The sequence below is a fragment of the Desmodus rotundus genome, chromosome X, assembly GCF_022682495.2.
Source record: "Desmodus rotundus isolate HL8 chromosome X, HLdesRot8A.1, whole genome shotgun sequence".
NCBI lineage: Eukaryota > Metazoa > Chordata > Mammalia > Chiroptera > Phyllostomidae > Desmodus > Desmodus rotundus.
The window spans coordinates 59,942,636-59,957,642 of record NC_071400.1 but is presented as its reverse complement, the minus strand read 5'-3'; the positions used below and the strand labels follow the sequence as shown (position 1 = coordinate 59,957,642).

Below are 15,007 nucleotides of genomic sequence, written 5' to 3'. Positions count from 1 at the left end.
GGGTGTGGAGAGTTCTAGCTTTCCTTCTTTCTTACTTGATTCTCCTGCTGGAAAATGGGAGAAGGGTGCTCCAGGAGCTCTCAATGGACTGTTGTAGCTTGGCCACTCCCAGACCAAGTGTCAGAAGCCTTATGGCTTCTTTGGAGGCAGCCTGGCTTCCTCCTGCATTTCTGGGGGTCACTTTGCCCATTTCTCAGAGACTGATCACCTTAGGAAAACCAATGAAGTAGCTTCCAATGTTGCCTTATTAAAGACATTGTCGCACTGGATGATTCTCGAACATTCCAGTAACGAACACTCCTGCACTCCTATTGTGGGCCACGTCCTCTGCTAGGGCCTAAAGGGAATGAAGTCTCTGCCCTCCAGGCACTCAGGGGTATTGGAACAAGCTGATCCATGAGAGGACAACTGAGTAGAAGATTCTGTGGTGGAGGAACGAACACAGCACTGTGAGAGCTCAGTGAGGGAAGCCCCTTACAGATGCTACTACCTTAGAAAGAAATGCAGTGAGTGAGGTGCCCCAGAAGGGAGACATCTGTGATGGGACCTAAAATTGCAGAGAAGAAAGGCATCCCAGGCAGAGCCTACAGCCTGCACAGAGGAATAGTGCTGGGGGACACATGGATGCCTGGAAGACTGGAGTGGAGGGCCCAGGGAGGGAGGGTATAGGAGGGGAGCCAGGGAATAGAGTGTGGGGAAGGGCCAGGTGAAGTATCGAATTCAGGCTACAGAACCTAAACAGGGAGCTCCATTGTAGGGTTTTTCCTCAGTGGGCTGGCATGACTATTTCTGCCTTTTAGAAATGTTACTCAGGTAAAGATGTGGAGGAGGGTTGGGAGAGAGGGCCCGGAGATAGGGCCCTAAAAGACAATTTCAGACAGCTGGGTGAGTAATTGTTGAGGCCTGGACCCAAGGGAGGGCAGTAGGGACAGAAATGTTTCTCAAATAGAATGGACAGAAGTCAGTGCCTGACTGGGGCAGGGTTGTAGAGAGGGAGGAGCCAAGGAGGAGACTAAAGGGACATAGAGATCCATCAGGACTCATCTTGGATGTCACTTCCTCCCAGGAGCCTTCCCTAACCACCCCCATCCCCATGCTGGTGACAGGCCCCTGCTCTGAGCTCCCAGTGTCTCAGGGATTATCTTGGGCATACACTCTGGCCTCTCTCTGCAGGTCCTAGGCTTCACAAGGCAGGGTCCCAGTCTGGTGCATCACAGCTGCCTCCCAGCTCTTCGCATCGGGGTCAGATGTTCCGCAGGGGCTCAGTAAAGTCTACTTGGGTAAATAGCTAAATGGTCAGGAGAGATTGTGCTACAGAGAAGCAGGGAGGCATCCCTCCCTCGGCCTGCCCCTCTAGAAAGAAGTGGCTCCTCCCTGCTCAGATCTCCTCTTGCTCAGCTCCCAACCTCCCAAATTCTGCCTGCCTGTTACCTCGCCATATGCCTACTCCGCTGGGACAGGGGCTGGGCCTGCTGTGTTCCCTGCTGGTCATGCCCCCACCCCCATCCCTCAACCTCCCCAGCGCCGGGCATGGTGGCATCATGAGCTCTCAAGGCTGACCCAGTGACTCCATCCCATTCCTGGTAGCTCTCCTCATACAAGTAGGGCAACTGCTCCAGTGATGTCATGGGGCTTCACAGTCCCTGTGACCCCACCCAGCAGAGCAGGCCAGTTTGTCCTCAGGGCTCGGCAGGGTTGAACCTTCACAGCTGGTTCGTGTCTACATCTACCTCCCCCACTAGGCAGACAGTCAGCAGCTTTGGCCAAGGGGTCTGCTGGATCTCTGCTGGGCCCCCAGAGTAGAGTCTGGCCTTCCACAAGTGCTTGCTCCGAAATAGTTGTGGAGTGAAAGAATGAGATGGGAGCACAGAGCCTAGGTTGACCATGCTTCCCACCAACCAGACCCCAGTCCTCATCATTTGCCTACCGATCCCATCTCTAGAATGGTATGGAAGGAGCCCAGACAGCAGCAGGGCCTTGGTACCTCATTCCTTCCAGGTCTGCGGCCATCAGGCGGAGTCCTGCCCCAGGAGTCGTGATCTGTAGGCGGACAATCTCCTCACCTCTTGCGCTGTAGTCAAAGGAAAGAATCAAAGAGTTGCTGGTAAGAGAAGTCCACCCATCTGTTCTGGGTATCCAAGGGTATACTCACTCCCTCAGGAACCTCCTGGCTAGAGCAGTGGGACACCCAGACCCATTGTCTTTTTTCCCCCTCTTGTCTCCTTTTTCACCTTGAGCCTTCTTGATGCTGCAGCAGAGCTTAGACCACTGACGTCCAGGACCCAGAGGAAGGGGAGTGAAGGACCCTTTCACCAGTCTTCCACCCTGAATCCCAGCCCCCTTCAGGCACAGACAAGGGACCTCTTGATGAAAATGGAAGCACCCAGCCCCAACATCCTGTTTGTAGCTGCTGCTATGAACCCTACAGCTTATGGCCCTACTGGAGTATACAAAGTGGCTATTTGTGAGGCCAGTAGGAATTCTGAGTTCATTGGCTATTGCGGGCTGATGATGAATAAGATGCCTAGGAAACCTACAAACCAAATTTTAAGTGAGAGCCAGAGAGAGAGGGATGGTGGAGACTGATGGATGAAGGGAAGTGACCAGGCCCTGTGAGCCCACAGAGGATCGGACATTCTCAGTGCTCAGTGGGCCCCTTTGAGGGTTCTGGTGTTCAGAGTCTGGTCTGCAGATGATGGCCACACTCTTTCAAGTCTGATGAGTTTTTTTGGACCCACTGTAAGGCCAGACTTGGGCCATGGTGATGGCCAGGAATGGAGAGAACCTAGAGCTCCATGGATTTGATGGGGGTACCCTTCACCCCAAAGCACACCTCTCCAGGTCCACAGAGTAAGGCTAAGCCATGCTTTAAGACCCAGTGAAAGTCACATTACACACAATCACTCCTTTTGATTGCCCCTGGGGACTGGGCTGGGTTGGACACTGTGGTACAAATGGGGTGAGCCTCAGCCCTGTCCTGGTGAAGCCCCCAACGCAGCTGGAGGGAGATGGGGAAGGAGGAGGTGGAGGCTGGCAAGTATCTTAAATGCCAAAACCAGACATGGTGTAGCAAAGGAAAGCCACAGGATGAGCTTAAATTGGGGGCTGAGGGACTTGATATGATCATACTGGCATTTTAGAAAGGCCACTCCAGGGTCCCCAGGAGGAGGAGGGATTGGAGGAGCGAAGGTGAAGGCAAGGTGTTGGGCGAGACTGAGTGTTGACCCTAGTGCTTGACTCCAACCTAGACTGTGAGCCCATGGAGGGCCAGTTCAGTGGGTTGCTAATCTCTGTCCCTCCTGGAGACAGTAGGGATGACCAGACTGAAACAGCAGGGCTGCCAGGGAGGGACAGGGCCTCTCACCACGTGAAAGCCAGGAGAGGGCTCAGTCCACAAAGGCAGCTCTGGTGTCCATCCATCTCCTCCCATGACCATGATGATGATAGCATACAGCCCCTGGCTGCCGGCCCTACTCTGCCCCATCTAAAGCACGTGGTGCCAGAGAGCAGCAACATACTCCAGTTGGGCATGTCACAGGCAAGTAAAAAAAATACTTTCTCACTGGTGTTCCTTGTTATGTCAGAGAGGAAATAGCAACAGTGTTGTTGCCTCAGCCTGCCCAAGCTGGCCCTCTCTCCCTTCCTTCTCCTTCATCATCCCCCTGAGCAATTGCTTCTAAAAGACCCAGATCAAACAGGAGCTCTTCCAGAGGGGCTATTATGAGTTGCATTGTGTCCCTCCCAAAAGATATGTTGACGTCCTAACCCTTGGTATCTGTGAATGTGACCTGATTTAGAAACAGGGTCACTTCAGACGTAATTAGTTAAGATAAGGTCATGTTGGAGTATGGTGGGTCCTAACCCAATATGACTGGTGTCCTTATAAAAAGGAGGCATTCAAATACAGGAACACAGAGGAAATACAGCCATGTGAAGGCAGAGGCAGAGAATTGAGCGATGCATCTGCATGCTAGGAAACACCGAGGATTGCTGACAATAGCAGAAGTCAAGAGAAAATTCTAGAAAAATGCTCCCTCAGACCCTTCAGAGGGAGCATACAGTCCTGCCCACACCTTGTATTAGGACTTCTGGCTTCCAGAACTGTGAAGATAAATCTCTGTTGTTCAATCCACTCAGTTTCTAACACCTTGTCATGGCAGCCCCAGCAAGTTCATACAAGAGCTTTCCAGCCTCTCCTCCCCTGAAACCCTCCCGAAACCCCACCCCCTTCCCAGACCCTCAACCACAGATGACTCTAGTCCAATCTGAAGTTCTCAGCTCAGCTAAGAGCTGCTAAAAACCAGGAACGCTCATCCAGTGCAGCCCCAGCTGCCTGTGGGTACATGACCGACAGTGGCCTGTGCCAAAGAGTTTGCAATGCATCCAGCTAAAAGAGGGAGAGAGGCAGGGGAGGGAGAAGGGAGTACAGGTTTCGCCAGCTGCCCGAAAGAAGAGTGTTCCTATGAAACCTTTCATAAGCTGAAATGGCATAAAGGGAAGAAGCAATGAGCTGAACGCGATTTTTGCTTTTTGCCTTTTTTAATAAAAGCAAAAATCCTCTTCGGATTTGTTTCGGTTAGTGAAAACAGATACTAACGTAGGTCTCTCTGATCCTTTTAAAAGCGAAGTGGCAGAAGGCGAACTTTCGAAAAGCTGGGGATACCTGTACCTCCTTCTCCAGAGCCCACAGACGTATTTTCCTCAGAGGCCAGCAGGTGGCGATATTGGCGTCTTTTGTCATTTGAAGAAGAGCCCTGCAAATTAGCAAGCCTCTAGTGGGGACCACCTGACAATACAAGCACCAAGGCACTACACAAAGGACTTCATAAGCATTATCCTATCTAATATTTGGGACAGCCTCAGACGGTAGTTATCACTGCTCCCTATTTTACTCATGAAGAAACTGAGGTACAGAGACTTAAAGGGACTTTCTCAAGGTCACACAATCAGTAAGGGGCAATGTTAGGATTTTGCCTTTTGGTGGAATGCTGGAATCTGTGAACTTACTCACTGCTTCCTAGCTACTCTACCAAGCAGCATGCTGGGGCACAGACTGCAGGCCTGCCTTAGTTTGGTGAGGCAGAGTGCCAAGGAAGCTGGATCAGTGCTGTGATGGGGCAGCAGCCAGACCAGGGGCCCCTCATGGAGGTCTGTCTCTCTGGGAGAGGGTGTCCAAATGAGCTCAGTTCAAAAGGTGGGCAGGAGTTATCCCAAAGCAAGAGAAGAAAACCTAGATTAACCCAAGAAACTAGGCCTGGGGTATGTGGAGGGAGGGTCCCTTCCAACACATGAACAGTGTGTGTGGGGGGTGATGGTGGACACAAGTAGAATGAATGTGGACACTGGAGTTGAGGGGCCTTGGGATGCCCAGGCAGGTCTGTGATCTAGAGCAAAACTGGAGTTCCAGTGGAAGGAAAGAGATAGCTGGAGAGCCCTGAGGACAGAGCCTGTGCATGTCCTTGTGTGGCAATTCCTGTCCCAAACTTTCAGCCCTCCCTGAAGTCCATAAAGGGTTTGGCACCTAAGACAGGGGCACTCCTCCTGGGTGTCCTGCTACATAAGATGAGGAGCTGACCTTCAGACTTCAGCCAAGGGGCTCAGAACATGGGCAGACTTGTGCAGGGGGCAGCCTCAGCAGGGCCATGCCTGAGGACAAGGCTGTGATATTCTTCTGTTCCACTCTGCCATAAACCAGCTTCTTCTGAGATGCTATGAGACCCAGGGTTTGGTTGAGTTACTGCTCCCTATGGGGCTGGGATTCTTCAAGGGCATTGCCAGTCCTAGAATTCTCAGATAGCCAGACAGACAGGAGCTGAATGTGGGGGACTGATGATGGCTGCCTGGCCCAGTGCAAGGCCTGATTTGGTCTGGTCAGAGAGAGGGTTGCTCAGGATTGGCCAGCAGGTCACCTGGAAGCTATCCAGTGAGTTCTAGACATTTCATGATTGCAGAAACTGAGAGAAGTAACACTTTGAGAAGTATCACACCTGCATAACCAGCCATCCTTCTGGAAGGAGGTTCCCTCATTGTGAGATACCTCTGGTGTCTGGAACATTCATAATCTGAGTCTAGTTCTGTTTCCTGTGGCTTTACAAGCAAGTTTTATCTGAGACATCCAGCCTCCAGAAATGGGAGACAATACATTTCAGTTGTGTGATTCACCCAGTTTATGGCCCTTTGCTACAGCAGCTCTAGCAAACTAAGACAGCCCCCATATGCTATCAGTCACCAAGTCCCATCAGTGCTACTTTGTGAAGAGTTCTCAAATATTTCCACTTGTTCAAAAGTTCTTATGGACAAAAGTTCAGACAAACAGGGAGGATCAAAAGAGGGGCTGAGTGAAGAGGAGGGGCTTTCCAGCAGAGGGGCCCCTATTGCCTCCTCCTCTATCCTCCCAGCCCCAGCCCAGCAGTCCTGCTGCTCTTTCTGGGCAGAGGCCCGCAGCCTGGCTCTCCACCACCAGTGCTGTGGCAGGTGGTTCGTCTTTCTCCTGGCTCAGAGGAGGTGACCCTGAAGACTGTGGGCACATACAAATGGTTGCAGGGCTTGAGTTGGGGAGGGGAGTGAGCTTGGAGTGGCATTATGAGAGCTAGAACAGTCCCTGAAGTCTCCAAAGGTGACCTGTAAGGACAGGTGCTCTGCCTACCTGGCCTGAGGGTCTTCCAAAGGTACCACAGAGCCACAGCTTTTAGCACACCTGGATTTGGGCAAAGCTTCCAATCCAGGCAGGCACTTTAAACAGCAGTGACGATAGGGTGCTAATGCTCTCTACGGGATTTAGTAGGATTCAGCACAAAATACAAAGAGGTATTGATTGCTCTTCATCCTCAGACAAGAGAGCACCATTATCTGCTTGGACACTCAGGGTTCAGAAATCAGAGCAAATCAGGACCCTGACTGGAGAGAGATCACCAATGCCTTGTCACCCCACTGCCGTACCCTCCCATCTGACCAGCTCACAGCACACACCTGGGCTCCAGGCTCCCAGCAGGGCTTGGCAGACTCGGCATGCGCTCAATCCAAATTGCATGACACACTTTTCCTCGGCCTCCATCCGAACTGGCAAAAAAGGCATCTGTGAGAGGTGCTGGGGACTGCGGAGCTTCCTTCCCCAGCAGGCACGGGAAGACAGGGTTGGCAGGTTGAACTTAGCCAACTTTTAGGAGAGCCATGAACAAATCTGAGAATGGCAGGGCTGGCACTCTGGCAGTGGACCTGCCGCAACCCTGTGACACAGATAACCACTAACCAGACAAAAGTTCAGTGCTCTCTTCTTGGAGGCCAGACTGTTTTGCTCCTTTCAGCCCTAGGAAATCCAGCCAGATAGGCCCTCATTGGTTTTTGTGCCCCATCCTGTCACTGGGCACATGGGGACACTGACTCTGAGGCTCTTGAAAGAGATGACCTAGCAGAGATTCCACAGTGACCGGCAGGCAGGCCTGGTAGTCACCAGCCCCAGACAGATGAGTGATTGATTACCTGCTGGAGCTGGGAGGAGATCTTGCCAGAGCAGGTGGGTCCTGACTCTTCTCAGAAGGCCCGTCCTCATCCACCACCTCCACCCTTTGGTCAAGAAGAGAAACAGTTGAGCTACATTCTCAGCTGCCCTTGAAGGGCATGCATTCTTTCAGTGGAGTCTATGGCCATAAGGTGGCCCAGGCTGGGGGCTCAGCAACATTCCTTTGGGATAAGGACAGCATACTGTGTTGAATAGTGTCCCCCCAAAATGCATGTCTGCTTGTAATCTGTGAATGTGACCTTATTTAGAAATAGGGTTTTTGCAAATGTAATCAGGTTAAGATGGGTCCATACTGGATTAGGGTGGGCCCTCATCCAATGACTTGTGTACTCATTAGAAGGGGGACACTTGCACACGGACACACAAAAGCCATGTGTAGATGTAGGCAGAGACTGGAGTGGTGCACCTACAAGCCAAGGATAGCTAAGTGTTGCCTGTGGCCACCAGAAGGTAGGAAAAAGGCATGGGACAGTCTCTCCCTCAGAGCCTCCAGAAGGAATCAAACCTGCCAGCACCTTGATCTTGCACTTCTAGCCTCCAGAACTGGGAGGCAGTATATTTCTGGTGTTTATGCCACATAGTTTATAGTACTTTGATACAGCAGCCCTGGGAACCTGATACAGCACCAAGAGTAAACCACTTTCTGTCACTTCCTTCGTGCTGCCACCACCCTCTGCTGGGTGTATTCCAATCAGCCTTTCTGGTATTCCAGCACAGCAAGCTGTTTGCACCTCTGGGCTTTTACATCAGTGGGGCTCTCCACCTGGAACACTTGGAACACTGGGTTTTCCTTGTTTTTTAGTCCTCAGCTCATTATGAAGGTCCTACCTGTCTAACCAATGGAATATCCCTAAAATTCAACTTTCCAGAACTTTCCTACTGGTCTTCCCTAAATAGTTTCCTCTCTTAGAAGATATCCTTTTCCCCTAATGGTTACATCCCTTCCTCACTCAACTGGAGTGTCCTGATGTCCTGATCATTCCTTGTTAAACACTCTTCACCCCTTAGGGCCCATCTCCAGTGTCATGGTCACTTTTAAAGGCCTGTCCAACCAGGCAGGGGATCCCAATGACAAGCCTCTGGACCTCATCCCAGTGATTGCTCCTGCAAAGACATTGTTTAGCCTATCCTTGGTAGGATGGGAGGGAGGGCAAGGGAACAACTCCTATGTACCCCCATAACTACTTATGCTTCACAACCCCAGAGGCCCTTGGAAATACTATGGCTCTATCTTTGGTCAGGGGCCCAGCCCTGTTAGCTACTGGCAAATGGGAGTGTCCAACCACAAGCTGTGTTCTCTCAGCCAGGCTCCTGCCTACATAGAACTGGATGTTGGGGCCATATGTGCCACCATAGCCACACTGGTGCTCACCCAGCCTCCAGACAGAAGCCACCAACCCCTTACAACTACCCCTGACTAGGGACAGTGGCCCCACCCCATCCCATGACCCTCTCCTCAGTGCCCACACTACACCATTGCCAAAAGGAGGCCTTCTCCATGGCCAGCAGTAGGCTTCTAATGCTTCACTTGCTGACACTTACCTCTTTGCAATAAATGGGGCTTGCATCTCCTGGGCAGGGCTGCTGGAAAGGAGGTAGAAAGGCAATGTGTTGGGCACAATCCATGCAGTAGACAGGTGACATCATGACCACTCTGTCCCAGAGGGTCCTGGGTCTCTATCTCATTCCTAGCACCTTACCTGTCCTAATGGCAGCCACCAGACCCCTCAGTTTTCCAGAAAGTGCATCTGAGAATCTCAGAAGGGCCAGCTAAGGGGGCCCACTCACCACCCCCGTTCACCAGGCACAGGAATACTGGAGCTCTGAAGGGACAGGAAGTGTTCCAGAGCAAGGAGCCGGCTGGTGGCTGAGCTGTGTCTCTTGCTGTACAACTTACCTGGTGCTCTTCTTAGCTGCTGACAGGACGTAGGAGCGTTCCCGGGCAGCTGTTTTCCTTACCACACTGCTGGCAGCTTCTGACCTGTGGTGGTAAGGGGACATCTGATAGACAGATACTCGGGATGCCTTGGGCCACCACAGCAATGCAAGGGGGCAAAGCTAGCTTTGCCTCTGCTCTGAGGACCATTCAAAGGAAAGTAGGCCAAAGAGGCCAAGGGAAGGACGACCCTTGTTTATTGAGCAATGGATACTGCCAATCCATGTTGTTTCGTTCCTTGTACCCCAGGGAGGCAGGTGTTAGTATCACCCACAGATGAGGAAACTGAGGTATGGGTAGTTGTAGTGCCTTGCCCAATATCACACATTTAGCTGGCGGCAGAGTGGGCAGTTGATGCCAGGTGGCCTTCCAGGCCTTGGGACCCCTGCCATTGTGGACTCTGCCCTTAGGATTGTCCAGCTGCCAGGCCCTCAGCAGGGGGCTCTGCTCTATTTCCTGAGCTACAAAGGGGCCAGCAAACATTGGGATTGGGGGTGGTGGCAGGCTGAGCCTGGGAAGCTCTATTTCCTTGGGTTCTAGCTGCTGCCCAAGCACCCAGCCTCAGTTTGGGGTGAGGGACATTGAAGCCTCTGGACCTGGACCTGTCCCCTAGACGTGCAAGCCCTATCCTGACTCTGCACACACAGTACATACACAGACGGTTCTTGTGAGGGGACCCTGTGCTACCTATTTTGGTCCAATTTGCTCAGGACTCTTTTTAACAACCTGATATAGTCCTAAAGCACATTCCTTCCCACCCTCTGTCCACAGATGAGGCTCTCCTTCAACCCTTGTTACATAGGTTCTGCCTCATAGAATGTTTATAAAAGGGTCCCCTGAGCTGGCCCAGCTATGTGGGTGGTTTTGGGAGTCAAGGGATAACACCTCTTGCTAGCAGCCATTCCTCTAGCCCACAGGCCAGCAACGATATCCTAAATGTTGTGTACATCATCACCCCAACTGGCACAATTCCTATTTTACCAAGACCTGGGCCCCAGCCCTGCCCATGGGATGCCCGGTGGGTATCGTTACCTCCGTTTCTGCTCATCAGAAGAGAAGGGCACATCCTCCTCTTCAGCAGCCCCTGATGCTGAGCTGCGCCTGATATTGTAAGGTGCCCTGAGGGATGGAGAGTGGGAGAGGTTGAGGATGTTGGCAGTTATGGCTCCCCCTCCTCTGACCTCTACCCTTGCTCCCTCTCATAGGCTGCTATTCCAAGCAGCTTGGTTTCCTGACTTCCAACAATACCAACATATGTTAACGACACTGCCTCTGGGCTTTTGCTTATGCCACTTCTTCCTCCTTGAGAGCCAGCCCTCCCCTCTCTCCCTGGTCCAACCCTAACTGTCCTCTAAGACCCAGTTCAAGCCTCACTCCTTCTCCAGAAAGGCACCCTGGCCCGCTTCATGTCACTGGATGATGGTGACAAGGAACAAACAATATGAAGACATGGGGCCCCTGGGAACAACCTAAAACTCTGTCCAAAGCTCTCTTCCCTTGGCACATAGGAAGGAACCTTTGACATGGGCTATGAGGCAAACTAGAGCGGGAACTCCAAAGATTTATATCCAAGAAGCAGCTCAGACTTAGGAACAAAATGCCCATAACTAATAGACTGTCATGGCTAGCAGCATGCTTAGGATCATCAGGCACTAGCCTGGCCCAGCCCAGGCCATGCTGAAAGCCCAGTCCAGAGGGGTACAGAGGCATGTCCAGGAAACAGTCAGCCAGAAGCAGCCCTAGGGCCATGACCCATAACTCTCTAGACCCACTGGCCCCTTCTACAAACTTCCTACAGATCCTGCTTTGCCTTAGATCAGAAGTGCAGTGTGCACGGACATCCAACTTTCCAGGGCTTGTCACCCTCTGGTGGGTTCCAGGTCACCACCTGAACTCACAGGGATTTCAGACCAATAGGACTAGCACTCCTGAACAGTACTCGGAGGCAAGCAGCCCACTGCCCTCAGAGGGCCAGTGTTAGGGTTCATCTCTTGCAATAAGGAACTGAGCTGGGTCTGCAATGGCATACTCACAGCTTCTTGTAATCCTCAGTGGTCATCCTGTAGCCAGAGGAAGAGAGGCGGAGGGGCCCAGCGGGAGCTGCTCTCATCACACTGGCAGTGCTAGAGAGGCAAGGAGTTTTCCTATGTCCACCCTCAGGCCCTCTTTTGCCTCCAGATTTGCCCACACAACCCAGAAGGCACATGGTAGGTGGATGAGAGAATGCTGGTGGCCTTTCTTCTCTGCTCCCAGCACTCCCAGAATATCTGTAGCACCCTGAGCAGGCCAGCACTCCTGCCAAGGGCAGACCCAGCCCCCTTGACCTTGCCTTTCTAATGGAGTCCGAGTTCAGCCTGACACCAAGGTGCTTATTTATTTATTTATTTATTTATTTATTTATTTATTATTGTTGTTCAAGGTGCTTTGACAATATGCCACCTTAGCCTGCCAGGAAAGTGGCTTAAAGCATACAACTCATTGCAGTCAATCAGCAAGTCAAAGTTTCCTGCAAGTCAGGACTGGCTCAAGGGCAAGGTCACCAGTAGTATCCCAGGTACTCCAAGAGGCCAGAGGGCCCAAATTGGGCCATGTACCCACCTGAGTGATTCCAGTACCTGTGGTGCAGCTGCCTCCTGCCCCAACCCATCTCCTCTGTTGCCCCTGTGTTGCTCTCCAAGTTCCTACCCTAGAGAGGAACAAAGCTGCCACCCACCACCCCCTCAGTGACAGGCAGAGTACTCTATCATGAGCCTGACCCAGGCCCTCACAACTCCCCATTGGCTGGCTGGCTGGCCAGAGCCCCATGGACACACCTTTTTGGAGCTCCGTTGGCCTTTGGAAAGTGCTTCTGGGGCTGGGATGAGCTGTCTATGGGCTTGGTGAACACTCCCCTAAAAGACAGTCCAGAAGAAACAGCCCATTAAGCTCCCAGGGAGAAGCCAGGGGGCAGTGCTGGTGGGTGCGGGGAGGCAGGCAGGGTCCTGCCATCACCTACCGGATGATATAGCCAGTGGAAGCCCTTGTGCTTGTAGGCCTGCTGAGGAAAAAAGAAGGTATGAAATGAATTGAAGCCTTGCTAGAGGGCCCTACTTTCTCCTGTCCCCAACGACAGCAAAGCCACTTGGCTGGTGGGTGTCCCAATGCAGTCAGAACAAGAGGAGCAGGAGTGACCGGGAGCTTCCCAAGAGAGCCAACCAGCCTGTGCCCCTAGCCTGGTTCCTATTCTGCTCTGCCTGTCCCTCTCATGTTCTCTAGAAAAAGTACCCATGGCTGATTGTTCAGGGCCTAGCCCAGCATGGCCCCGGCTCACAGCAGGTGCCTAGGAAAGTGTGGTCTCTAGCTAGGCATATGCTACAGAGCCTCCAAATTCTGGCTTCTCACCAGCTTGCTAGGTGCCAGCTCTCCCCTGAGTGAGAGCTCTTCTAGGATTGCTGACAGCTCTGCCATTCTCTGCTTTCGAAGCTGACCCAGCTCAGGCTCCATGGTCAGAGGCCTGGGGCTGAGGACATGGCAGGTGAAGCCACTGCTCCTGACCTATTTCCCACCCACACCCCCAGCCTTTTCCAGGAAGGTTCATGAAGGCCTAAGGAGCAGAGCCCAGGCATGAGCCAGCCAAGGCCTGATGATCCTCCTCTCCACTTCCTCTTAGGCTTCCCCTCCCCCAGTCACTGGGACACCCACATCATGAGTCTTTATGGAAGTTTGGGACCTGAGAGCATGGCCAGGGCTTAGTCAGTGGCTGGAAAGCATTAGGCTCCATGTGCTGGGCACTTCCTGCTCAGGAGCAACCAGGGGAGCAAGGAGTTGGAGGCAGGGTGGAGGTGGGAGCCAGGGGCTGACAGTGTGAACAGCCAGGGTTGAGCTGTAGCAGATAAGGACTCTGTCCAGGAACAGAGAAGCCTGGGGCTGGAGCTCCAGGGTGGGTCTAAGGGAACCTCATGCAGGCAGGCAGGAAGGGCAGAACAGAGCCCCAGTGTTCTCCATCTCGACAGACCCTGTACTTAACTGGGGACAGCCTCCTGGAGGTGACCAAGTTCCGGAAACACTTGGGGTGGGATCAAGAAAGGTCACTTGCACCCCTTCTAGCCACAATGAGCATTTTTTAAATCCTTACACAAGGACATTTGTTCATTGCTTTTAGAGAAAAAGGAAGGGAGAGGAACATCGATTGGTAGTCTCCCCTATGCACCCTGATTGGGGACCGAACTCTCAACCTAGATATGTGCTCTGACCAGAAATGGAACTGGCAACCTTTTGGTTATGGGACAACTCTCTAACGAACTGAGCTACAGTGGCCAGGGTGGCACAATGAGCACTTTTGGCTGAAATACCAGCATGCTGGGGAGGTTAGGCCATGGCCGCTGGTTGGCCCTGGACCCTCGTGAGAAAGAATGAGAGTTGAAGTTTATGTAGACTTTTGGGTACCCCTACTCTGGGCTCTGAGTCACAGGATGCACTTTCCAAATGTACCCACAAACCAAAGCCCAGGGTGAGAACTGCACCCCCAAGTAAACAAGCCCACCCAACCCTATGAGTAAACTATCTTTGAACTGTCTTCAGGTCCTTGCCAACATTGCCAATCACAATTCTCTTTTGTACATTCATCTCTCTGCTTAGGTTGTACCCGTGGTTCCTGCTAGGATGTCAGTTCTCTGAGGAAGAGGCTGTCTCTTCTGTGCTCAATACAGGACCTGGCAAGTAGCAGGCACTAAGTCATTGAGGGATGATGGGCAAGGCCACAGTTACCAAAGGCAGCTTCTAGGGCTGGTAGTGAATTTGGACCCCTCCCTTCCAGCTGCTGCCACTGTCTCTACTGCCCCCTGAAAAAGGCCATGGCATTGTAACTCTGCCAAATGCCAGCTGTGTCGAACAAGGGTCAAGCCTGAAAGTTTGGGTCCCCCACCCTCTTATTTCTCAGGAGCAGTTCTGGGCAGATGTTCCCACACTTCAGAGCCTCCCTGGACACCTCTTTGCAAAAGTCCTTGAAATAGGGAGAGGACCATTCCCTTGGCCAGCTGGCAAAAGAGGTCATCCTGAATTTGGGAGACAGTTGTCGCAAACATGTGAGTCTGCCCTGGAATGCCAGTGAAATTACCAAGTGTACTCAGCAATCAGAGCTACCTACACAAAGAGTCATGTGTGACTCTCAAAGCACCTCACAGTCATTGTCTTACTTCCTGAAGGGGCTTCTTAATGACAACTTTGATCATAGTTGACAGGTGGAACCATAGAGGCCCAGGAGGGGAGGAGGCAGTTGTCCCAAAGGCCACACAGAAAGCCAAGAAAATGGACTCAGTGACTTCTGCTTTCCCTTTCCCAAGAGGGAGCAGAGCAGAAAATCCTATTTTTCTTGTGGATTTGATATGACTTGCTCCAGACCTTGACGCCCCTTCTCAGCTTGGGCTCCATCCCTGTCCCCTAAGGGGGCTGCCAGCCATTTGGGTACCAGCTCTTACCTGGGCTTCGGCATTTCTCCAGCTGATGAAAAGGATGTGGCACGACTGCGACCAGAGGGAAGCTCGCTGGAGAAAGAGGGGTCTTAAAATAGTGGC

The 15,007-nt window shown here is 52.2% G+C and overlaps 1 protein-coding gene across 5 annotated transcripts in view; it reads right to left on the bottom strand.

Moving 5' to 3' along the window:
• The window catches only part of ZNF185 (zinc finger protein 185 with LIM domain), a 54,411-nt gene that overhangs the window by 23,731 nt on the left and 15,673 nt on the right, over window positions 1-15,007 (bottom strand). For 2 of the 5 annotated variants that reach the window (XM_053917315.2, XM_053917316.2), the window contains exons 4-13: window positions 14,912-14,977; window positions 12,451-12,492; window positions 12,269-12,346; window positions 11,489-11,578; window positions 10,488-10,574; window positions 9,417-9,500; window positions 9,062-9,103; window positions 7,480-7,563; window positions 6,970-7,059; window positions 1,985-2,071 (exon numbers count right to left, since the gene is read on the bottom strand). In XM_053917315.2, coding sequence (XP_053773290.1) covers window positions 1,985-2,071; window positions 6,970-7,059; window positions 7,480-7,563; window positions 9,062-9,103; window positions 9,417-9,500; window positions 10,488-10,574; window positions 11,489-11,578; window positions 12,269-12,346; window positions 12,451-12,492; window positions 14,912-14,977 — 750 coding nt within the window. The remainder of the gene's footprint in view (window positions 1-1,984; window positions 2,072-6,969; window positions 7,060-7,479; window positions 7,564-9,061; window positions 9,104-9,416; window positions 9,501-10,487; window positions 10,575-11,488; window positions 11,579-12,268; window positions 12,347-12,450; window positions 12,493-14,911; window positions 14,978-15,007) is intronic. The other 3 variants (XM_053917319.2, XM_053917318.2, XM_053917317.2) reach the window with 3 other exon arrangements.